The sequence below is a fragment of the Aquila chrysaetos genome, chromosome W (assembly GCF_900496995.4).
Source record: "Aquila chrysaetos chrysaetos chromosome W, bAquChr1.4, whole genome shotgun sequence".
In the NCBI taxonomy this organism is placed as follows: Eukaryota; Metazoa; Chordata; class Aves; order Accipitriformes; family Accipitridae; genus Aquila; species Aquila chrysaetos.
The window spans coordinates 2707824-2734200 of NC_054457.1; the positions used below are offsets into that span (position 1 = coordinate 2707824).

At 44.2% G+C, this 26377-nt stretch overlaps 1 protein-coding gene across 2 annotated transcripts in view; it reads right to left on the bottom strand.

Annotated features, from left to right (window-relative positions):
• Positions 1-26377, bottom strand: part of LOC121232791 (transmembrane protein 161B-like) — a 74484-nt gene that overhangs the window by 32938 nt on the left and 15169 nt on the right. For both annotated transcript variants that reach the window (XM_041121254.1, XM_041121255.1), the window contains exons 4-5: positions 23477-23628; positions 21667-21727 (exon numbers count right to left, since the gene is read on the bottom strand). In XM_041121254.1, the coding sequence (XP_040977188.1) occupies positions 21667-21727; positions 23477-23628 (213 nt within the window). The remainder of the gene's footprint in view (positions 1-21666; positions 21728-23476; positions 23629-26377) is intronic.

Consider the following 26377-nt stretch of genomic DNA (forward strand, 5'->3'; position numbering starts at 1 on the left):
TAATCCTTATTGGTTCCTTGTACATCTGGTCGGATCCATTTGGCCGGTACCCGTCTGGGTCCTGAGTCTGTTTGGACACAGGCGTATCCTCGCCCCCATTGTAAAATGGGTACCGGCCCTTGCCATTCCATCGTGATTGGATCTCGATACCGAACTGGTGCTCCCAGCGTACGGTCAGATAGCAATGCGGTAGAAAAATGTCGCTGTGATGCTGAGATGGATCTGAGTCGCCTCGTGGCATATGATTTATTACCACGCAGGCCTTGGCTAACAGTTCATTTTGATAGCTTACAGGTACCTTCTCCCCCTCCCTAAGATGGTCTAACTGTGTCTTTAGGGTTTGATGGGCTCGTTCAACGATTGCTTGTCCTGTAGAATTGTAGGGTATTCCGGTTATATGTGAGATGCCCCACTTATTCAGAAATTCGTGAACTCGAGAACTAGCATAATTGGGGCCATTATCTGTTTTTATCTCTTGGGGAATCCCTAAGACACTGATGGCGTGACAAAGATGTCGTATGGTGGCTGTGGCGTTACTTTTAGTTTCGGCAGTAGGGCAAATATAGCCGCTGCAAGTATCTATAGTAACGTGTGAATACTTCCGGGGTTTGAAAGGTTCATAGACTGTGATGTCTGTTTGCCGAATTTGATCCAGTAGTAGACCGCGGGGGTTAATTCCCCATGTCCAAGAGTTAGTTTGACAACAGTGTGGACAAGAAGCGACCACTGCTCGAGCATCAGACAGGGGTAGTCGGAATTGTCTTGCTAGTGCTTTAGCTCCTTGATGAAAAAATTCATGAGAAAGTTTGGCTTGTTGTAAAATGGGGATACCTACTGTCTGAATGAGGGTTCCTGCTGTTTTGTCTGCATGAGCATTTCCCCCCCGTTAAAGCGCCTGGTATTTGTGTGTGACTGTTAATATGTGCAAAAAATACAAGTTCTTGTCTTTTCTCTAATATTGATAACAGCTCTTGAGCAGGTTCAGTCCCCCCCGGTAAACTTTGTTTACATCATTGTGTTAAGTTATACACATATTCGCTATCTGTTACAATATTTAGAGGGATGGTAGGCCAAGTCGTTAAAGCAGTTAACACAGCACGTAATTCTAAAATTTGTACAGATCCTTGGCTTTTCCAAGCTCTGGTATGCCATTAATTGTCCAAAAACCAGGCTATAGCTGCCTGTTGAGTCATTCCAGAGGCATCTGTATACACAGTGAGGCCTTGGAGGGGTTTCTCTGAAATGGGTGTTTGTGGTTTGAAGGTTGATGATAATAGACTCTTAATGAGAGGGTCACCCCTAGCCGGGATAATTTGCCCCATAAAATCTGCTAAGGCCGCTTGTAAACACATATCAAACATTAGTAACTGTTCAAAATTACGGGGACTAACAGATGTTGAAATAAATTTAGGATGTCTTCCTGATAACTGCTGCGTTCGTCATCGTCCTCAAGAGATTGCATCTGCCAATGCTACTAAAAATTGTGGTGCAGCTTGTTTGGGATAACTGGTATACAGCCATAACAAAGGACATACCTGTGAATCAATGAATTGATATATTAGTCCGTTTGCTCCTTCTTGTTGCATAGTTATATGCAATTCTAATGGGATTTCTGGGGTATAACGGCTGAGACTCTTGTGAGCTAGTTTAATAGTTATCTGTTGTAACACAGCCTTTTGTGTGTCTGTCAATGTGCGAGGAGCTGCGGCATCTGGGGTTCCTGCTAAATCTGCTAACAAGGATTGTAACTCCTTGTGTGTTATGGGAATGAATTGTCTTAACCACTGTAGGTTACCAACCAACACCTGTAGGTTGTGTAAGGTTGACACTTGGTGTTCAATTTGTAGTTCTTGAGGCTGGACTGCTCGTTTCTGAATGAGTGTTCCCAAATATTTCACTGGAACAGTTGTTTGTACTTTTTCAGGTGCTACTTCTAGACCATGCTCCTTAAGAGTTTGAACCAAGTGTTTTAAGGTTGTGTTAATGTCTCCCTCCCCGCATAGCAAAATATCATCCATATAATGATAGAGAACCCAATTTTGATGTGTATCTTGAAACTGACGCAACGCGCGAGAAACAAACCACTGACACAGAGTTGGGGAATTTTTCATCCCCTGTGGTAACACCGTCCAATGGTAACGTTGTACTGGTTCTTGATTGTTGATCGTTGGGATCGTCATCGCAAATCTGGGTTGATCGTCCGGATGGAGTGGAATAGAAAAGAAACAATCTTTTATGTCAATTACAGCAACTGGCCAGTCTTGGGGTAACATGTACGGCCAGGGCAGGCCTGGTTGCAATGGTCCCATGTCTTCAAGAACAGCATTGACTGCCCTAAGATCATGCAAAAGACATCAGGCACCTGACTTCTTTTGGATGACAAACACAGGGCAATTCCATGGACTGGTGGTTGGGACTAAATGTCCTTTTTCTACTTCTCATTGTACTAATATCTGTAATTGAGACATTTTTTCCTGAGGAAGGGGCCACTGGTCAACCCACACCGGCTGTTGGGTCTTCCAATTCATGGCTATGGCTGGTGGGAATTGGCCAGCGGCCCCTACGAAAAATGGGGATCAGTGTTCAATTGTGGATCAGAAACTATGCAAAGCGATAGACCTTGCATAGCATCTCGTCCCAACAGAGGTAAAGGAAGCCCTTTTAACACAAATGGTCTGATCACAGTTGACGGGTGATGATCTCTATCTCCCAATATTTGAATTTGGATGGGTAAAATACTTTTTCGGGTACCTTGACTGCCACCAACCCCAGTCACGGAGACACTAATCTCTTCCAAGGGCCATATTTTGGGCCAAATTTCTTGGGGAATCACAGTGACATCAGCCCCAGAGTCTAAAAGGGCTTGAATTTGAATGCTCTGTCCCCATTGTTTGCCCACTGGTTGTAAAAGACATCCAATCATAGGACGTGTTGACATATCCAATACTAAATGAGCCATAAAAGTATCTTCTGGAATATACATTGGTACTTCAGTGAGGGGAACTATAGTGGCTTGTATCGTGTCATTTGTTTCATTGTACATTCCCAGAATAATATCAACCCCCCATTTATGAGCCCCATTGCCCACTAGAATGCCACCCACATTCTCTCCTGATCCTCCTCCCTTCAAAGTTATCGTTGTGGGTTGGCCCACCCAAACCCCTGTGGTTGTTCTTAAAGGCCGTCGGTTGTGATCTTCCAGGGCAGGAGCTCGTCCTTTTGCTGTCCAATCGTCGGTGATTCTCGGCATTCTACGGAATATGCTTGACAGGACGGATTGTTCTCCGGCAGCCCCGCCTGCCCCGTGCTGGGACCGCCCCTGTAGTTTCCCTGATGTTCCCCGGCCCGTGTCATGCGACATTGCTTTGCAAGATGCCCTAACTTCCCACAGCGGAAACAACTCCTTTGTTGGTCTGAATTTGGCGTCCTGCCCAGATTGGCTCTAGACACTGAAGGACACTGGCTTCTAACGTGACCGCTTCCCCCACAACCAAAACAGATGTTTTTCCTCAGGTTGTTATTTGTGCGATTGCGAAGTACAGCTGTAACTGCTGCAACCACAGGTGCCGCTGCAGTTTGAGCTTCTGCTTCTAACACCTGTTTAATCATATCTGCTACTGAAGCTTTTGCTGGCAATTGTGATAAAATTTGCCTTGTCTGGTCATTTGCTTGTGTACGAGCTAATTCTTTCGCAAGAACTGGCTTAACCTCGTCCGGTATGTCTGCTACGTCCACTGCCTTTTGCAAACGCTCTAAGAAATCCTGATATGGTTCATTAAGTCTCTGAATAACCTTTGTATACGGGACTCTTTTCTTTTCAAACTTACTGACCTTCATAAATGCATTTCTAGCACACTTTGAAGAAGCTGTTATCACCCGACCTCGCAAACCGGCCTGATTTTGAGGGGATGCATGATCTCTGGTCCCCGTTAACTGCGCCATAGAGACCCCTACTAAATCGTGTCCTGGAGTAAGAGCGTCCAAAACAACCGCTTCTGCTTCCTCTTTAAACGCCTGCTCCCAGAGGCACATCAAAGGTGCCGTAAGTGCTGCACGCGCCAGCTGTCTCGAATCAAAGGGCAGTAACAGCTGAGCATAAATCACATCTAACAGAGCTCGCATCCTTGGGCCATTCAATCCATCATCTCTACAGCTCGTCTGCCATTCCTTTACTAATTTGTAATCTAATGGTTGCCATCTAGGTCCATCTTGAGTGATTAACAACGGACACGCTAATACTCCCCCTTCATCTGAAGGTTTGAAATCCACGCCCTCTAGAACACAATTTTTTGCTATTAACTTCCAATCCGTAAACACCGGAGGTTGTGCTGCACGATCTACAACGCTTTGAGCATGCTGTACTGTCTGTTCAATAGTCGCCACTAAATTTTTAAATTTCGTCAAAACCTCCGTTATATCAGTGATCTGATTCTGTTTTGCATTCGGTGGACTCTCCTCATCTGAGTCCGGCAATGGAACTGCTTCTGCTTGCAATTTCTTTCTAAAGCAACGTCCTTTTTCATCCGAATCTACCTCCATCATAGACGCCGGAGGTGCACTAGGACCCATGGTCGTACTACTCGCTGGCGGGACATACTTAGAGGGCTCCTCTGCCTCATGTGAAAACAATCCTGGCGGGGGAAGGGGTGGATACCCAAAAAAAGAATCCACTGGTTGCCCGCAAGAGACTGGAAATGCCAAGGCGTCCGGAGCATCCTCCGCTCTTTCCAGTCTCTCTACTTGTTTTCCCAACATCTCCTCACCTCCGACTCCAGTAACACCTTTACTCTCTTTGTCAGCCTGTACCTCTAACAAATCAAGCACCTCTCTACTCGCCTCTCCGCGCAACACCACTGTAGCCACCATCCAAACCGCCTTTGCCTCTCTCCCCTTCCTCAATAGAGTCAACACTGAACCAAGAGCTGCGAGCTTATCCGCAGCTCCTTTCTTTCCACTCAAACACTCCTCCACCAACTCCTCGCGCGCAGCCCGCAGCCGCGACGCGTCAAATATCTCTCCCGGCTTTACTATGAAGCCCCGTTGTATCATCCACTGGATGAGACTCGTGACTGGAGCCGTATGCACTCCACAGTCCACATCCCTGGCTACCGCCTTTAATACCTTAATAATTGTTCCAATGGATGCCATCGTCACCGGCAGGATTGCCCCGAGGGCTCTCTTACAATCGCCTGGCCAGACAAAGCACTCGCACACTCCGCGTCCGCGTCGGGGTCACCACTTGTCACACTTTCTCCACTGCGACAATCTAGGGACAACGACACATCGCCAGGGACTCGCCCTGGGGAGAAAACGGACCAACACAGATACTGTGGATCAAACGATTTCTCCGTTTATTAACTGCGCAACACTCGGTTATATATGTTTCTAGTATCTACTCACGCATAAGCCATTTGTTGATTGGTTAACATGTGCCGTTCACGCGCTTAAACAATAGTCTAATTGGATAAAGTCTTCTAATCATGCAAATAGTTTCCTCCGCCTGCATGCTGTCTTGCACTCTGTCTTCAGTCACGTCACCCTCCTGTTATCAGTCACGTACGCCCGACCTTGTTCTACTTTTTGTGCATTCTTCAGCAAGCTCATAATAATTGTGCCTTTGTGCAGTTAGCAAACTTACAACAACAGTTGTGCCTTGTGCAGTTTCCTTCGTCCTCCCACAATTTCTCCCACAAATTCTCCCACACCCCACAACATTCTTGTCACTAAATTGGAGAGCTATGGATTTGATGGATGGACTGTTAGAAGGAATTGGATGGATGGCCACATCTGAAGAGTTACAGACAATGGCTCAATGTCCAAGTGGAAACCAGTAATGAGTGGTGTCCCTCAAGGGTCAGTACCGGGACCAGTACTATTTAATATCTTCATCAATGACATAGACAGTGGGATTGAGTGCACCCTCAGCAAGTTTGAGGATGACACCAAGCTGAGTGGTGCAGTTGATTCACTTGAGGGAAGGGATGCCCTCCAGAGGGACCTTGACAGACTTGAGGAATGGGCCCATGTGAACCTCATGATGATAGCATATTTCCATACATTCTGTATGGCATGTCTAAATATTTTGATGGGTTTAATATTTTGTACCAGCCGTGGAAACTGGTTTGCTGCTAGGTGACTGCAAAAGTGAGATTTGGTAAATAATTATTAGAAATCTTATACTAACACTATGATTGAAACAATAGACAAAAGTATAGCCAAGCAATTAACTAGTAGAGGTAGTTACTCCTAAGTTTGGCAGTTCTTGGCTCTTATGACTAGATGTTCCTGTACGCTAGATGAGAACAATGTTGAAACTGACCACATGTGATTGAAGCTGCGTTAAGCTTCAAGATCAAAGAACAAGGACAAGAATAAAGACTTCAAGGACAGCCAGCAAGAACTTCAAATGGGTGGGTGGTCGCAAAAGCAGCCCTTCGACTCAAATGGATCCTTCATTGTGCATGATCAGATGTAGGCAGTACTAAGATAATCAGTTGCAATTATTTTTATGTGTATGTATACTAATCTGATTAATATGCAATTAGTTATTCTATATAACCTGTTAGTGCTAAAGCTGTGGCATGCACGCTAGGTGGAACTATGCCCCGCGCATCCAGCGCTGCAATAAAGAATGCCTGCTTTCTAAAACTCCAAAACGAGTCTTAGAGAGAGTTTCTTCGACCAGCTTTTCGGTATAAATGAGGTTCAACAAGGCCAAGTGCAAGGGCCTGCACCTGGGTCAGGGCAATCCCCAGTATCAGTACAGACTGGGGGATGAAGGGATTGAGAGCAGCCCTGCAGAGAAAGACTTGGGGGTACTGATGGATTAAAAGCTGGACATGAGCCAGCAATGTGCACTTGCAGCCCAGAATGCCAACCGCATCCTGGGCTGCATCAAAAGAAACATGGCCAGCAGGTCAAGGGAGAAGATTCTGCCCCTCTGGTGAGACCCCACCTGGAGTGCTGAGTCCATCTCTGGAGTCCTCAGCACAGGAAAGACATGGTTCTGTTGGAATGTGTCCAGAGGAGGGCCACAAAAATGATCGGAGGGATGGAACACTTCTCCTATGAAGAAAGGCTGAGACAGTTGGGGTTGTTCAGCCTGGAGAAGAAAAGGCTCCTGGTAGACCTTATTGCAGCTTTTCAATACTGAAAGGGGGCTTATAATGAAACGGGGAGCCAAAGGAACCTTAGTAGATATAGTAGATATATGGATGTAGATAGGAACTGTTTAATAATTATCTAGCTTACAGTGAAGTTAAAGAAATTTCAATAGAGGTAGACATGGCCCAAGAGGATGAGAAGTGATGCTTAATGTTTGCAGTGTTGGCCCAAGGGGATGAGAAATGATGCCTAACGTTTGCATTGTTGAGACTGGCTGGGGCAGGAGATAGTCCCTGATAAGAAGCAGCAGTCCACCCCAAGAACCAGCCAAGACCGGCCTTGTGACTTTTTGGAACTAATTTTAATATGAAGCGGGGATAGATCATGCCTATGTATAGGCGTATTGCGAAACTCCATATATATGTAACACTTGACTGTATAAATTTGAAGCGAACTGCCGAGTCAGGCGCGCACAACTTTGGTGGGACTACCCCCCCGTGCTGCCCAGTGCTGAATAAACATACCTACTTTACAATCTCACTGATTGTGGAGTCTGTTTCCACACGTCAATAAGAAAGATAGGGACATACTTTTTAGTAGGGCCTGTAGTGATAGGAAAAGGGGTAATGGTTTAAAACTAAAAGAGGGTAGATTCAGACTAGATATAAGGAAGAAAATTTTTTTACGATGAGGGTGGTGAGACACTGGAACAGATTGTCCAGAGAAATTGTGGATGCCTATCACTGGAAGTGTTCAAGGTCAGGTTGGACGGGGCTTTGAGCAACCTGATCTAGTGAAAGATGTCCCTGCCCATTGCAGGGGGGATTGGACTAGATGATCTTTAAAGGTCCCTTCCAACCTGTGAGAGACTGAAAGAGTTAATGTCTCAAACATTGTGGTGGGGCAAGTTCCACTTAAAGACAAACTCTGCACAGCAAGGAACCAAGGTGAAAAGCCCATCAGCTCAGACATCAGCAACAGGAGGGGGAGGGCGTGCTGGAGGGTGCACAGCTCCCTGTTCTGATAAGCTATTCTGATACAAAATCAAACAATGGCAGTGTCTGCAGGGAAGGAGAAGTTACTCCACAAATGACCCCCAAGCCCAAAGGCTCACGAACTGCTCATTAACCTGACGAGTTTGGGTGCCTGCCCAAAGGAGGGACAAGGATGATAAAAGGACACAAACTGAAGCCCCAGGTGCGCAAGCCCACCGGAACTGGACCCCTCGGCTGACTGGACCCCTCGGCTGACTGAACCAACGCTGGGCCCAGGACCGGTGAAATCTTTCTCTCTTCCTTTCTCTCTCTCTGTCCTTTTCCTTTTCCACAATCCCTACACCTCATCCGTTTCAAGATATAAACCGTTGACCAAGTCTGAGACTAAGAGTGGATCCAGCCGCCCCTAGACCCTTCTCTGAGGAGGAGTCTGGAAAGCAAGGGGGTCTGCTCTGAACCTCGTGACTCAACAGAAGGGATCTCCTTATTCCCTGAATTGATGTATATGGTTACACAGTTTACAGAAGTAGTCTTATGCCAATTCCTGTTGTGAGAAACCCTGCCACCTACTACCATGCCTCCCCAGATCAGTTTGCTTCTGTCATGAATAAAATCTTTAACTGATCGTTTGTTGTCATTTCACCTTAATTTAGCCCGAGGGAATTTTGAATTAAACACGACTCCCTGGTCTGTCTAGTCTGGGTCGTGATACAACCCAAGCCATTCTATGATTCTATGACTTTGCAATGCTACTGTCCATTATCCTCCACAGATAGATGGTATTGACTTTGAAAAAAACTGTGGTATGCCTGATACTGTATTATTTTCCTCTGTCAGCACTTCCAATGTAACCCTATTTCTTTGTCCTTGTTGCCTTATCTCATGTGTGACTGTTCACTGAACTCCTGCTCAGGTTTTGGCCGAAAACACAGCTCATGTTAAGGAGTGACACATGCTGGGAGCAGCTCCATTAGTTCAAAGAGAGAGCAACACATACACAGGGCACAATGGTCGGGAAGAGATAAGGACCATTCTGCAGCTATTATCATCTGCAGCTTGCTGTCTCCTACAGCCATCATCTCCTGCATTTTTCCATAGTAACTGTCTGGCAGTTTCTTCAGAATCCACTAACTTATGGAAATGGTATAGACCAAACTTCCAAGCTGGAAGGTATAAATAAATACATCAGCTTACCCAAAAAACATTTTGAAGCAAATCCAACAGCAGCTGGACTGCTGAGACTTTTGTGCTTCCTGATGTGACACAGGGGCCACCAGCGCCGTGATAGGAGGAAGGATGAGCACTCTCAGCATCCGCTAGGTAACTATTTTGCTCATAGGTGCACCAGTTAGAAGTTAGAGAATTTGCAAGTGAGAATTCGTGAGTTAGAGAATTCATGAATTAATGAAGTAATGAATTAGAGAATTCACGTGTTAGACTAGTCTGTACAAAGAAGATGAGACCTTGTTTGATTTGGTTGTGGTTTGTGGTTTTGGTTTTTTTTTTTACTGAATGAGTTCATGGAATAAAGTATAATTTACAAATTATGTTGTCCTGTGTTTGAGACATCCAAATGGACTGTAACATTCATCTATTCTCATCTGGCTTCGCATAATTTCTTTCTCCTTTTCTCACTAAATCTTGCACCTTCTAATTATGTCATATGGCACTTCATTAATAGGAATGCAAATTCCAAGTGTTAAGAGAGCAGCCAGAGCACAAGATGGGCACCTGTTGACTGAATGGTTGATATACTTGAAAATGGAAATAAATGATGGCTTTTGTTTGCTCCAGCTGCCAAATTTCTAAACCGTTTACATGCGGGTCTGAGTGCATTTTGAGTGGGGTTTTTAGAATGCACTAACCACCGGCTCAGCTCTGTTTTCACTAAGTTTATAGTTAATAAGCTTCAATGTCTAAAAACTCTTGGGATTTGCATCTTCATGATTGAGGCTTTTTTTAAGGACAGGTTTGAAGCTTGGATGTGCTGGAGAGAGCTGTTAATTACCATTTCAGAAAAAGAAAGGAGATTCATAAACATATACTGTGACTATATTCACTTTTAGGTGCATCACCATGTTTAAAGGCAGCTAGTTATTAGTCTAAACTACCAAATTTTGATCCAGATTTAATCAAGTAAATCTCAACCTTTTTTTTTTTTTGCTGCACGTAACAGCGTGCAACACTGTGGTTGTCTTAATTGACACCTTTGTCTTTGAAAACTGTTCTCCTAGTTAGTCCTAAAAAGGTCAGATGTCTCAAAAATGACAAATAAAAATCAGGCTGCCAATGCTGTACTGCCAGTATTTCAAAATTCTATAACAGTGCCAAGTATGGCATATCTGTAATCATGTATTAATTCATTAATGCATTCCTAATAAGAGTGCTCTAAGGAGGAAACGCTTTAGGCTCATTATTATGGGTAGAGCTGGGTGAATACTAATACAAATTTTATGTCAATATTGGTTCAGATTCTAATGATTTTTTTCCTTAGGTGAAAGTCCCCATCAATTTCGAGGGAACTAAATTGTTGACATTTGCTTCCAGTCAATCCCCAAGAAAAGGAATACATGCCCCCAAACAGACAAATGTAAATCTCACTTGTCATGAGAATTCAGATCAGGAGGTTTATGATCTTGAGTTATACTCATTCAGAAGAGAAAACACAATTTATGACCAATCACAACTAACCAGATGTTGGATTTCAGAGGGCAAAAAACAATACATGAAAAAGATGACAAAGCTCAGATCATTCCAAATGTGTAATGCTGAGAAAATTCACGATTTTGTGGAAAAATGTGTAAATTAGTCAGGAATTTTTACTTTGCTCTGTGTAATATTGAACAGGAAATGCACTATTGATACAATACATGAACATCAATCAGCGGCGAGGCCAGCAGAGGCAACCGTAAATCGGCGGCTAAGCGCTAGATTGAGGCGGACTGGGAGGTTCCCGAGGCCCAGGAGCCCCGGGGAAGAGCAGAGGGACAGTCCAGAGCCGGCAGCTCTCGCGAGAGAGGCTGACGCGGTGTGGGCGTTGCCAGGGGCAACCGAGGGAGATTTAAACGGCCCTGAGGAGCGCCAGCGACCAAGAGCGTGGCAAACAGGGCGTAGCGCGGCAGTTCGTGCAGGTAGGGCGCAGCTCCTCCCCCCCTCCCAGCTCGAGAAGGCTACTGAAGCGGTGGGCATCAGTCTCAGAAGGAGACCCCGGTATGGCTGCCACTCGGGTGAAAGCCATTTCTAGGAAAAATGTAGCGATGCAGACAGAGCTCCCATGTAAACGTGCAGTTGTCCAGGTCTCTGGCTGCAGGGTGTGCCTGAGTCTATCACTGATGATGGAGGGCAGCAGGGACACCTCTTGTGTGAGGTGTGACCAGGTGGATGATCTGCTCAGCCTGGTGGCAGAGCTGAAGGAGGAAGTGGAAAGGTTGAGGAGTATCGGAGTGTGAGAGGGAGATAGATTGGTGGACCCACACCCTACCATCCCTGAGGCAGAGGCAGCAGATGGAGGCTCTGCAAGAAGTGGAGGTTCCCCTGCCCTCTTGCCACCAGGCAGGAGGGGACCTAAGAGATGGAGGGGAATGGGTACAGGTCCCTGCTTGGGGAGGCAGGCGAATCCCCTCCTGGTCTCCCTCACCTTCCCAGTTGCCCCTACACAACAGGTATGGGTCTCTGGAACTTGAGGACCAGGTCAGTGAAGATCAGGGTGTAGATGAAGCCCTATCTAGGGAGGTGCCTAGGCTCAGTCAGGCAGCCCCACGCATTCTCACAGTCTCTGAAAAAAGGAGGGTAATTGTCGTAGGTGACTCCCTTCTGAGGGGGACAGAGGGCCCAATATGCAGACCTGACCCATCCCACAGGGAAGTCTGCTGCCTTCCTGGGGCCTGGGTAAAAGACATTACTAGGAAACTCCCTGGTCTGGTTTGGCCCTCTGATTATTACCCATTGCTGGTTGTGCAGGTTGGCAGTGATGAGATTGCAGGGAGAAATCCAAAGGCAATCAAAAGGGACTTCAGGGCACTGGGATGATTAGTAGAAAGATCGGGAGCACAGGTAGTGTTTTCCTCAATCCCTTCAGTGGCAGGGAAATATACTGAAAGGAACAGGAAAACACACCTGGTTAATACGTGGCTCAGAGGCTGGTGCCATCGGTGGAATTTTGGGTTTTTTGATCATGGGGAGGTTTACACGGCACCGGGGTTGCTAGCGACAGATGGTGTCCAGCTATCTCAAAGGGATAAAAGAATCCTTGCTCGTGAGATGGTGGGGCTCATAGAGAGGGCTTTAAACTAGGTTTGAAGGGGGTAAGGGATAAAACTAGGCTCACCAGAGATGAGCCTGGGGGCAGCATGCCAATGTTAGGGGTGGATTCGATAGGCCAGCTCAAGTGCATCTATGCCAATGCACACAGCATGGGCAATAAACAGGAGGAGCTGGAAGCCATCGTGCAGCAGGATAGATACGACTTAGTCGCCATCACAGAAACATGGTGGGATGACTCCCATGACTGGAGTGCTGCAATGGATGGCTATAAGCTCTTCAGAAGGGATAGGCAAGGTAGAAGAGGTGGTGGGGTGGCTCTCTATGTTAGGGAGTGTTTTGACTGTACAGAGCTCCATGATTGTGATGACAAGGTGGAGTGCTTATGGGTAAGGATGAGAGGGAAGGCCAACAAGGCAGATATTGTGCTGGGAGTCTGTTATAGACCACCCGACCAGGTTGAAGAGATGGATGAATCATTCTATAAGCGGCTGGCAGTAGTCTCAGAATTGTGTGCCCTTGTTCTCGTGGGGGACTTTAACTTTCCAGACATCTGCTGGAAATACAACACAGCAGAGAGTAAGCAGTCTAGGAGGTTCCTGGAGTGTGTGGAAGATAACTTCCTGACACAGCTGGTAGGTGAGCCAACCAGGGGAGGGGCCTTGCTAGATCTACTGTTTACAAACAGGGAAGGACTGGTGGGAGATGTGGTGGTCGGAGGCCATCTCGGGCTTAGCGACCGTGAAATGATAGAATTCTCAGTTCTTGGTGAGGCAAGGAAGGGGGTTAGCAAAACCACCACTATGGACTTCCGGAGGGCAAACTTTGGCCTCTTCGAGGCACTGGTTGAGAGAGTCCCTTGGGAGACAGTCCTGAAGGGCAAAGGGGTCCAGGAGGGATGGACATTCTTCAAGAAGGAAATCTTAATGGCTCAGGACCAGGCTATTCCCATGTGCCGCAAGTCGAACCGCCAAAGAAAACGACCAGCCTGGCTGAACAGGTATCTTTTGCTAGGAGTCAAGAAAAAAAGGAGAGTTTATCATCTCTGGAAGAAAGTGCAGGCAACTTGGGAGGAGTACAAGGATCTTGTTAGGTCATACAGAGAGGAAATTAGAAAGGCAAAATCTCAGCTAGAACTAAATCTGGCCACTGTCGTAAGGGACAACAAAAAATGTTTTTACAAATATGTTAACAGTAAAAAGAATCCCAAGGAGAATATCTTTCCTTTAATGGATACAGAAGGGAACGTTGCCACCAGAGATGAGGAAAAGGCTGAGGTACTTAATGCCTTCTTTGCCTCAGTCTTTAATAGGGAGACCAGTTATCCTCAGGGTACTCTGCCTCCTGAACTGGAAGGCAAGGATGAAGAGCAGAATATACCCCCCTTAATCCAGGAGGAAATAGTTAGTGACCTACTACGCCATCTGGACACTCACAAGTCTATGGGACCAGATGGGATCCATCCAAGAGTACTGAGGGAGCTGGTGGAGGTGCTTGCCAAGCCACTCTCTATCATCTGTCAGCAATCCTGGTCAACAGGGGAGGTCCCAGAGGACTGGAGGCTTGCCAGTATGACGCCCATTTACAAGAAGGGTCGGAAGGAGGATCTGGGGAACTACAGGCTTGTCAGCCTGACCTCAGTACCAGGGAAGATTATGGAGTGGTTCATTTTGAGTGCGCTCACATGGCATGTGCAGGACAAGCAGGGGATCAGGCCCAGCCAGCATAGGTTTATGAAAGACAGGTCCTGCTTGACCAACCTGATCTCCTTCTATGACCAGGTGACCTGCCTAGTGGATGAGGGAAAGGCTGTGGATGTTATCTACCTTGACTTTAATAAGACCTTTAACACTGTCTCTCATGGCATACTCCTTGAGAAGCTGGCATCTCATGGCTTGGACAAGTGTACTCTTCGCTGGGTGAAAAACTGGCTGGATGGACGAGACCAGAGGGTTGTGGTGAATGGGGTGAAATCCAGTTGGCGGTGGGTCACTAGTGGTATTCCCCAGGGCTTGGTGTTGGGCCCGGTTCTGTTTAATATCTTTATCAATGATTTGGACGAGGGGATTGAGTGCACCCTCAGCAAGTTTGCAGACGAACCAAGTTGGGAGACAGGGTCGATCTGCTTGAGGGTAGGAAGGCTCTACAGAGAGATCTGGACAGGCTGGATCGATGGGCCGAGGCCAATTGTATGAAGTTCAACAAGGCCAAGTGCTGGGTCCTGCACTTGGGTCACAGCAACCCCATGCAGCGCTACAGGCTTGGGGAAGAGTGGCTGGAAAGCTGCCCAGCAGAAAAAGACCTGGGGGTGCTGGTTGACAGCCGGCTGAATATGAGCCAGCAGTGTGCCCAGGTGGCCAAGAAGGCCAATGGCATCCTGGCCTGTATCAGAAATAGTGTGGCCAGCAGGAGCAAGGAGGTGATTGTTCCCCTGTACTCGGCACTGGTGAGGCCGCACCTCGAGTACTGTGTTCAGTTTTGGGCCCCTCACTACAGGAAAGACATTGAGGTGCTGGAATGTGTGCAGAGAAGGGCAACCAAGTTGGTGAGGGGCCTGGAGCATAAGTCTTATGAGGAGCAGCTGAGGGAGCTGGGCCTGTTTAGTCTAGAGAAGAGGAGGCTGAGGGGAGACCTTATAGCTCCCTACAACTACCTGAAAGGGGGTTGTAGTGAGGTGGGTGCTGGTCTCTTCTGTCAGGTGGCTGGAGATAGGACGAGAGGAAATGGCCTCAAGTTGCGGCAAGGGAGATTTAGGTTGGATATTAGGAAAAATTTCTTTACTGAGAGGGTTGTCAGACATTGGAATAGGCTGCCCAGGGAAGTGGTTGAGTCACCATCCCTGGAGGTATTCAAAAAGCGCGTAGACAAGGTACTCCAGAACATGGTTTAGTGGGCATGGTTGACGGTTGGACTCGATGATCTTGAAGGTCTTTTCCAACCTAAACGATGCTATGATTCTATGGATGTTCCCTTGTTATTTTAAGGCAAAACCTTTGCATTATAAAACCACAACTTTCAAGCCTGCCTTCCTTACTGGGATGAACATTTGAGATTTCTAAGCAAATCGAACTATTCTCATGTTGATTTGCAAAATGAGGAGAGAAAAAAAAAAAAAGGGGCAAGAATGCACAATAACTGTGATTTACACTCAGAATAACCAAATCATATCGTCCTATAAGGAGACAGTTTCTTTAGAACACCTAAGACCACTTTGAATAAGATTCTGACCATTGTTGAAAAAAGTAATTTCATGTCCATAAGTCTTAGTAAGACAGACAACTTAGGAGAGACTTATTTTTAATAATTTTCCTAGGATATTTTTTTTAAATAACAAGCTTTTTTTGATCTCAGTTTCTCAGACTGTTTAGTCTTTAAACATGTGAGAGTGAAAATGCATCCTCTTTTTTTCACAGCAAGGGGGTGATTGCCTTTAATGTGGCTAATGCCAACACCAGTTTCAGGTTACTTTTATTATGATAGCACTGCAATGATCCCCCTCCATTTCACCTGGGCCAGACTGAGGCCATGTGCAGTGTGCACGTACTGAATAGAAATGTTGATATTAGCAGAGTGTCTTATGAGCAAGAGCACCAAACACGTAGAAGGGAAAAAAAAAAACCCTAGGGAAGATTACAAGAATATTTATAGGCTGTGCATATTACTGTACTAAAAGCCCTACAAAACTCACTACAATGCTGGTTGAGTCACTAACAATTTGAAGCACTAAACAAAATTTAAAGCTCTTCAGTACTTTTCATTCCCTCTAAAGTGCTCATGCTCCAAACTATTAAGTCTTTCTTAACCACTGCAAACATATAAAAGGCACATCATGAAAATGATGGTAATCAGCTCCTTCAATCTCACGTGTGAAATTGTTCTTTATTTTTCCCTTGTCATTTCTGTTATTCACCAAGTGCAACAACAACAAAAAAGTGGTTCAAAGGGCACAAGAAAAAAATATATTTTCTACATTCCTATTATGTAATCAAAAGTAAAAAAAAACTTTGTAGATAAATTCAGTTATCTCATGCAAGGTTGGCTAAGGTATTATAGACTTTGTGGTTTTTAATATCCCTCCCATGAACAAAAAAATCCATGAAGGGTCTTAACAATACCCAGAGATATTTCCTTTAATAGTGAAATTGGTTTATAGTGGGGAGAGGAGGAAGAAGATGCACACTTGAAGCATGTTGTGTAGGGTACTGAAAGATATAACACGAATATGTTAATCTTAACATTTTTCCTACAACTCGCACCACACAGCAGAAAGCAGTATTGAATTGTCTAGGTCAGATGTTCATAACTAGAGTTGTGTGAATAATATCTCAGTTTAGGCATTAAACCATGAGAATGTTGGTGTGTGGGAGGGGAAATTTCAGAATAACTCTAACATGAAATTATTTTTTAGCCCAATGAAAAAGGTCAACTACAAAGATCCAAAACATTTATTTAAAAAACAATGAGAAAGAGGTATTTCAGCTTTAGTGTGGAAAAGAAAAACAAAATTAAAAAAACACAGTTTTTGCCACACTCATTTGATTCACAGATACTTTTAGTCCCTTGAAGTGTCGAATTGTGGCTTTTTATTAAAACACCACTTGCCCTCATGTTGTTCACTGCTGAAGTATACACGTTACCAGGTATACACATTTCAGCATGCACTGTTATTACAAAAATCATGTTTCTATCCTCCATAAGTGCAAAATGGTTTTTTTTGAAGTGTGACGGATGCACTCGACCTCCCCTTAACCAAACCAGCAGTAGTTTGGTACAGGCTCCAAAGGAGGCAAAGGCCTGAGCTGTAGCCAGGCCAAGAACTCCTCTAGGAAACCCACAAAGGAGCGGAGCAACACAGTGAGAACAAAGTTAGTTCTGGGTACAAGGAGTCTCATACATACCTCTCCCATAGTATGCAATTTGACTGCTAGCCAACGACTTTACCCCATAAATATGACAGCCTAAGTGAGCCTTCTTTGAGCTCTCCCTGCTAGGCAGCATGGCTGCATGGCGGTGATCTCCCCTTGAGCAGGAACACCTCTCAAGGTTGCTCCTTGAAGCAACGAGATCTTCTACCAGCAACAGATAGTTGGATGAGCCCAATTTGAGTTCTCCCTGGACAGTAACTGGACTGCACACCAGGCAACTCTCCCCTTGAGCAGGGATGCCTCTCATTGTTAAGAGATATTAGTCGTTTAGCTTAAATAAGTAAGTTTTAAATAGAATGAATCACTTTTCGAGTTATAATGTTGTGTGATTTAGCATGCTGTTTGCTTAGCTTTACTGTATTGGGTTTGTGTGGCGGGGTTTTGGTAGCAGGGGAGGGGGCTGCAGGGGTGGCTCCTGTGAGAAGCTGCTACAAGCTTCCCTGGCTCCATGTTGGACCTGCCTCTGGCCAAGGTCGAGCCTATCAGCAACGGTGGTAGCGCCTCTGGGATAACATATTTAAAAAGGGAAACCTGCAGCGGAGGAGGGGAGTGGAATGTGAGAGAAACACCTATGCAGATACCAAGGTCAGTGCAGAAGGAGGGGGAAGAGGTGTGCTGGAAGAGGTGATTCCCCTGCAGCCCGTGGTGAGACAGCAGGCTGTCCCCATGGAGGTTAACAGTGGAGCAGATATCCACATGCAGCCCGTGGAGGAGCCCCCGCTGGAGCAGGTGGATGCCCCCGAAGATGGCCGTGACTCCATGGAAAAGCCCGTGCTGGAGCAGTCTGTTCCCAAAGGACTGCACTCTGTGGAAGGGACCCATGCTGGATTAGTTCATGAAGAACTGCAACCCGTGGGAAGGTGTATTGGGTCTGGCTGAGATGGAGTTAATACTCCCCATAGCAGCCCTCATAGAGCTGTGCTCTGCATCAGTAGCTAGAAAGGTGTTGATAACACACCAGTGTTTTGGCTACTGCTGAGCAGCGCTGGCACAGCACCAAGGCTGTCTCTCCAACATTTTTGCCCCCCCTCAACGGCAGGCTGGGGCTGAGCAAGATCTTGGGAGGGGACATAACCAGGACAGCTGACCTAAACTAACCAAACAGATATTCCATACCTTACGACGTCAGCTCAGATATAAAAGCTAAGTAAAGGGAGACGGAAGGGGGGCATTATTGTCTTCCGGAGCAACCACCACGCGTACTGAAGCCCTGCTTCCCAGGAAGTGGCTAGACAGTGCCTGTTGATGGGAAGTAGAGAATAACATCATTTGTTTTTTCTTTGCTTTCGCACGTGTCGGGGTTTAACCCCAGCCAGCAACTAAGCACCACGCAGCCGCTCACTCACTCCCCCCCCACCCAGTGGGATGGGGGAGAAAATAGGGAAAAAGAAGTAAAACTCGTGGGTTGAGATAAGAACGGTTTAATAGGACAGAAAAGAAGAAACTAATAATGATAATGGTAACACTAATAAAATGACAACAGCAATAATAAAAGGATTGGAATGTACAAATGATGCGCAGTGCAATTGCTCACCACCCGCCGATCGACGCCCAGCTAGTCCCCGAGCGGCGATCCCCCGCCCCCACTCCCCCCCAGTTTATACACTAGATGTGGCGTCACATGGTATGGAATACCCTGTTGGCCACTTTGGGTCAGCTGCCCTGGCTGTGTCCTGTGCCAACTTCTTGTGCCCCTCCAGCTTTCTCGCTGGCTGGGCATCAGAAGCTGAAAAATCCTTGACTTCTTTAGACTAAACATTACTTAGCAACAACTGAAAACATCAGTGTTATCAACATTCTTCGCATACTGAACTCAAAACATAGCACTGTACCAGCTACTAGGAAGACAATTAACTCTATCCCAGCTGAAACCAGGACAGCGCGTGACCTTTGCTTTCACTTTATTAAACTGTCCTTATCTTGACCCACGAGCCTTTTGTTATATTTTCTCCCCCCTGTCCAGCTGAGAAGGGGGAGTGATAGAGCGGCTTTGGTGGGCACCTGGCGCCCAGCCAGGGTCAACCCACCACAGAAGGACTCACGTTGGAGCGGGGAAGAGTGTGAGGAGTCCTCCTCCTGAGGAGGAAGGAGGTGCAGAGACAACATGTGATGAACTGACCGCAACCCCCATTCCCCATCCCCCTGTGCTGCTGTGGGGGAGGAGGTAGAGAAAATCAGAGGTGGAGTTGAGCCCAGGAAGGAGGGAGGGGTGGGGGGAAGATGTTTTAAGATTTGGTTTTACTTCTCATTATCCTGTTTTGATTTGATTAGTAACAAATTAAATTGATTTTGGTTTTTTCCCCCAAGTCGAGTCTGTGTTTTGCCTGTGACCATAATTCGTGAGTGATCCCTCCCTGTCCTTGTGTTGACCCATGAGCCTTTTGTTATATTTTCTCCTCCCCATCCCACTGGGGGGGAGGAGTGAGCGAGCGGCCTCGTGGTGCTTTGTTGCTGGCTGGGCTTAAACCACGATATTTACTTACTTAGCATGAGTAGCTAGATTTGCTGAAGCCTTAGGCCGCAAGCTGTAAACTTTCACCTAGATTTGATGAACTTGTACCTACTCAAGCAAAACAAGGCCTCCAGAGCCAGCGCAAACCAGGAGATAAGGAGGCTTCAAGACTACAACCGTCAACAGCACCTGCAACTCAACAAGATAACGAAAGGCCTGTCTGGAGACAGTGAAGGAATCCAATAAGGGGTCAGAAGAACTCAGCCCAGAATCACTATTGGACCAAAGGCCGCGTGGAAGGCTCGTGAAGAGAGTGTGAAGAATGCATGAGGGGTGGGTGAATAGTCTGTAAGGGTATAATTGCTCAGGGATTTCTTTGTTCGGGTCCTTCTGTCAGTCCCTCCCTGGAGGCACCCAGCTCAAGCCAATCCTGCAGCCATACCACTCTTAAATTATTTATTTTTATAAGATTTGATGCCTGAGGCTCTGTTTTGGGAAACCTAGGGTTCAAACTTCAGAGCAAACTAACACTGGACGCCTGGACGGAAGGTAAGCGATTAACAGCATGCTAAACTTTGAAATCCTAACTAAGTGATATAAAGGATTGATTGTGCACATATAATTAGCCATAAACTGTTGACCAAGTCTGGGACTAAGTCTGGATCCAGCTGCACCTAAACTCCTCTCTGAGAAGGAGTTTAGAAAGCAAGGGAGTCCATTCTGAACCTCGTGACTCAGTGGGAGTCTCCCTTACCTTTTTGCAACTCCAGTCTCTGTAAATCATTCTAAATCGATTCTAACTCGATTTTCCTTTCTATGTTTCTTCCATGTAGTAAGTAATAGAGTGAACCTTGCCATCGAACTCTGTTAAGTCACACGTTTACAAATTCATGTTAAAATCACTTTTGCTAATACCTTTGACAGTGATTCTTTAAGTGATTCTAAAACTCCTAAATCAGGATCCGTGATACAAGGCCTTGTAGGCACCCATACACTGATTGTATGGGTGCCTACGCAAAAGCCAATAGGCCTCAATTTACGATTATAAACATATACTGTCTGAAGTATACCCAGTTTCCCAATTAGGAAAATACATATCCGAGAGCTAGGCTCAGTCACCATACAGAGGGTGGGACTAACCCATGGAGACGGGGGCAGCCCAGCTTCCTCCCTATTCCAAAGCACAGAGCCTGAAGCAAATGCAGCAGCCGTAATGTGAGCAAATCTATAATTCTTATACAATACTTGAGAATTTCCAAACAAGAAATTCAAATTTGTATTCCCACAGTGATGATATACCCCATACAAGCATTTTAGATCATGTGTTTAAGGCAAGGATTGTAACAGAATTCTGTTTACAATATACAGAGGCTGTCTCTGACAGTGATTGTATAAATAAGTAACATCATAAGCTATGGAACGTTCCTTTGTCAGTCTATACAAAACTTGGATGTACTGTAGCAAGCAGATGTATTTGCCTAAGAGGAAAATACTATTATGGCCTGAAAACATGACTGAAAGCCAAAATTTACTCCTAATTCCAACTTTATTGCAGGCTCCATCTGTAGCTTTTGCACTCTCGTCCTCCTGCATACCACAGGAACTGCAAAAATACTTATCTCCTGTTTTAAGCAATCTTTTCAAAGCTGAAGGGACTGTTTAAGAATTAACATAAGAAAGACTTTTAAGGTTTTAACTGTATTTTATGGACTGGAATAATTTTGGAATAAAAAGGGAATACACAAATGCAACTTAAGTTACTTTGTAAATATTGATGGATTATTTTCATTAATCCACCTCTTCACGTTAATATAGAGATTATAAGTGTGTATAAGAGCAAAGCATGCAAGACAAATGCTTGCTAAGAAAATCTAAGTGGTTCAGTTATAAATGCAACATAATGAAGACCAATGTATTTCCAGAAACTTACCGGGATTCCAAACCCTGCTTTTCAAGAAACTGCATAGCACTTTCTGAAAAATTTGAGAATCCTGCAAAGACATAAATTATATGTATTTTATCACAGTACAAATATAAAATCTGGTTTTTTGAAAGAAAATGCTAGGTAACAGGAAATATTTCAAACAAATTCTGTCTAGCATTATTATTACTGAAAAATTATTTCTAGCATAGCTCTGTCGTGCATTATAATTAGTATGCTACAATGCAATAAAACTCAGTCATTAACACAAACAGTCTTTGAAAACATCTCTGATATTTGTACATTTCATGAACATAAATAAAACATTCATTTTTAAGAAGGTAAGTAACTTTTTTTCAGTAGAGGAGTGTATTGGGTTTGCGTGGCAAGGTTTTGGTAGTGGGGGGGGGGGGGGGGGGGGGCTACAGGGGTGGCTTCTATGAGAAGTTGCTAGAAGCTTCCCCTATGTCCAATAGAGCCAATGCCAGCCGGCTCCAAGACGGACCCGCCGCTGGCCAAAGCTGAGCCAATCAGCAACAGTGGTAGCGCCTCTGTAATAACATATTTAAGAAGGGGAAAAATAGTTGCTGCACAAGAAACTGCAGCCGGAGAGAGGAGTGAGAACATGTAAGAGAAACAACCCTGCAGACACCAAGGTCAGTGAAGAAGGAGGGGGAGGAGGTGCTCCAGGCACTGGAGCAGAGATTCCCCTGCAGCCCGTGGTGAAGACCATGGTGAGGCAGGCTGTCCCCCTGCAGCCCATGGAGGTGCATGGTGGAGCAGATATCCACCTGCAGCCCGTGGAGGACCCCACGCTGGAGCAGGTGGATGCCCGAAGGAGGCCGTGACCCCGTGGGAAGCCCGCGCTGGAGCAGGCTCCTGGCAGGACCTGTGACCCCATGGAGAGGAGCCCACGCTGGAGCAGGTTTGCTGGCAGGACTTGTCACCCTGCAGGGGACCCGCACTGGAGCAGTCTGTTCCTGAAGGACTGCAGGGTCCCCTGAAGGGACCCATGCTGGAGCAGTTCGTGAAGAACTGCAGCCTGTGGGAAGGACCCACGTTGGAGAAGTTAATGGAGAACTGTCTCTCATGGAAGGGACCCCATGCTGGAGCAGGGGAAGAGTGTGAGGAGTCCTGCCCCTGAAGAGGAAGGAGCAGCAGACACAACGTGTGATGAACTGACCGCAACCCCCATTCCCCGTCCCCCTGCGCTGCTGGGTGGGGTAGGCAGAGAATTCAGGAGTGAAGCTGTGCCCGGGAAGAAGGGAGGGTTGGGGGGAAGATGTTTTAAGATTTGGTTTTATTTCTCATTACCCTACTCTGGTTTGATTGGCAATAAATTAAGTTAATTTTCCCCAAGTCAAGTCTGTTTTGCCCGTGACGGTAGTTGGTTGAGTGATCTCTCCCTGTCCTTATCTCGACCCATGAGCCTTTTGTTATATTTTCTCTCCCCTGTCCAGTTGAGGAGGGGGAGTGAGTGAGCGGCTGCATGGTGCTTAGTTGCTGGCTGGGGTTAAACCACGACAAGGAGCTTCACATTACTATGCAAGGCAAAATGGGTTAAAAATAAAACTGGAAAGTAAATATAATTAACAAAGCAAACAACCCAGGTAAAGGCTACACCATTTAAAACAAAACAAGGAAAATATACAGGATATCCCTCAGAATCGACATTCCAAAGCAAGATTTCCTAAAAGTGTATTACATATAGAGTTCATTTAAATACAGATATTCTCAAAATGACCTAAAATGATTAAAATTCATTTTTTCAAGTAATGTAATCATTAGAGCTGTTTCAAACCCTGAAGAAAGGAGTTACCTGATTCGAGTCCAAACTCTAGATAGCTTTCTGTCACAATCAGGATTACCATTGCTTTCACAAAGAAGAAGAAGCCAAAGGTAACACAGACTGATCTTTCACCTCCATCCTCTACTATGAAATAATGGGTGGTCAATGAAAACAGTATCTTACTATACAAGAAAAATGTCAAGGAAAATCAAGTTTGTAAAATAACTATATTTATGAATTATAAAGCTGTATTTTGGTCATCTACACTAAGACTGTTCTAAGATGCGCAAATGCTTTAAAAAATAATATGTATTTGGCTAATTTGAGGTTAATTATGCTTTACAGTTTTGTGGGAGTTTAATAAGCACAGGCACACAATCACATAATGCGCAGATAGGAATACACTATTCTGGAATATAATTTTGTTTTCATTTAGGCTTACTGATAGCCAAATGCAATGGTATTCACTATCAACCTGAGAATAATTAAACCAAAGTTTAAATGTAAATTTTACATACTTGTAAGAATTTACAGAAGTTATATCAAACCAAAAATAAGACAACTGTATCTTCAACATAAAATAACAAGCTAGATGAAAAATATTCCATCGAACTACACAACAACAAATGCAGGGAAGTGAATAAATACATTTTTAACCACAGTGATGTTATACATGTTCTGTCAGAATGCACAACCCCAAGTGGGTGTATTCAAGATTCTTCACTAAAAAAAATCAAGAGTTCAAAGGCAAAAATATAGCACCATTCAAGTCACTGCATGTTTGTTGCTGAAATAATCTCGGTTAAAATACTTCCTCAGTCTTGACTTAACTATATGTGAATGCATGATTGTACACATGCATACATCCATACACACAAATACGTATATATAGTACATATATATGTATACTGTGTATATAACATACATGGCTTTTTGTTCCTTTGGGGAGAAAAGGGGAGAAAAAGGTAGAAAAGGTGTTCCTCCTCACATAAGTCTCTCTTTTTTTCTGAAGAAAAACATAGACATTGTTTTTTTTTCTTCCCTCCTTGATTAAAGGCAAGACATTTTAGAAGACATGAGGTGAGAACAGAGAGATTTGTTGCCCTTTAGTTTAGAAACAAACCAACCCCCCCATACAATAAGTATTTAATGCAAAAGCTGTTCTCTCAAATGTCTGCTGAGCTTTCCCAAGGAGTCTTACAAAAGCTTCCAGGTAGTTTTACAAAGTCTGTGTCCTTTCAATTAGATTTCCTTTTCTTAGTTTTCAGGACATCATGATTAGTGGAAGCAGCAAAAACTTAACTCTTTGCATAAGAGCAGAGAAGTTGTAAGTATTTTTATACATATAAATAAATGTCAGAAAAGACAAAATAGATTTCTTGCTTTAAAAACACCAAAAGATTCTCTCTGTCACTTAGAAATATTCAAACATCAGATAAAGTAACTTTGTGCTGGTTTTGGTGAGGGAGGGCAGGAAACACAGGGTATACATACAAACAGCAGGGAATGGGATGCCCCAAGAAGCACTTCTATCAATAATGGGATAAAATTTCTTAAATATGAAAACTTCTCCTCACAGGAAGCATAGACCTGCCTTATAAGAAATAGTGACCAGTGGCACAGGATTGTTGCTTAGATTATTATGTGACTATTTACTAAGCAAAAGACATATGAAAAGATGAAACTTGTGTTTCTCTACTTTTGCGTGTATGTGTTCAAGATTTCTCAATGATCAAAGGTAATCAACTAACAGCAAATCTAGGAAAGCAAAATCTAACCCATTCTCATTTTGATAAAAAAGAGAGACTATATAGTTCGGTATTATATCTTAAGTCCTTTGCTCAGTGCCATAAATATGAACATGTAAGAGGTTACCTGCTCTGTTATCAAGCCGTTTTAAAAATGTTTATTGAATATTTTCCTTTTTAGTGCATTTCTAAACATAATTAGTTCCAAAATTATACAGTAGATTAAGATGATTTTTTTATAATACACTGTCAATTCTTACTACTATGAGCTGCAGCCCATTATAATTGATTTTTTTTTCAAATGGCAAGTGATATCAAGTTTATATTTAAATAAAGTACTTGGAGATCATTCCAGACATTACCTGCTTTAAAGAACAAAAAAGGAAGACACAAAAAAGATTTTAAGTGTAAATTGTACCCATTTTTTTCCACTACACAATAACATAATTTATATTTGTACTTTTTAAAATATTGGAAGTATTTTAAGATGTAGATTATGTGAAAATCTATTTTAGGGTATCTATTTGATAAAAACATTTGAACTGTCATCAGTTAATCTCTCAAGAAACCGTGTGATTATGCAATATTGCACTTCATTAAGCAGCACACATTTAACATATGCATTGCTGTATTTCATCTATATGCAGAGAAGTACTCATATACATACATTAGGGTGGCCTAACCACAGCATCTAACTTGACTCTTAAGTTTACAGTAATCAACTTAAACTCACTTTATAGTTAACAGAAAGAACAGGTATCCCTAAAGGAAGGCTTATCTCATCCTAAAAATAGGCACATAATAGGTCATACAGACTGTGTTCTGGAAAGGTCTGTTTCTCTATATTGACCATTAAAAGAGCATCAGGATGATTTTTAAACACTTAGAAGTTAGGCAAGATGACTCCCACCCTTATAAACATTTTAGTTTCTAGTAAAATACATAGAACTTTTGGATTCACAATTGAAAACCAAATAAACTCCTCTATATTATATCTAATTGTATGTAGATAGAAAAAAAAAAAAGTTTAAGGCTTCCAGAGATTATTTCAAGATCTGATGACTGACTTTCTCTAGATCAACCTTCAATCAAGTTAAGGAAAGTCTGCTGCTTTCCTTTGCTATCCCATTGATATAACTACATATGAAGGCATTTTTCAAAAGTAGCCAGTAAAGTTTCCTAA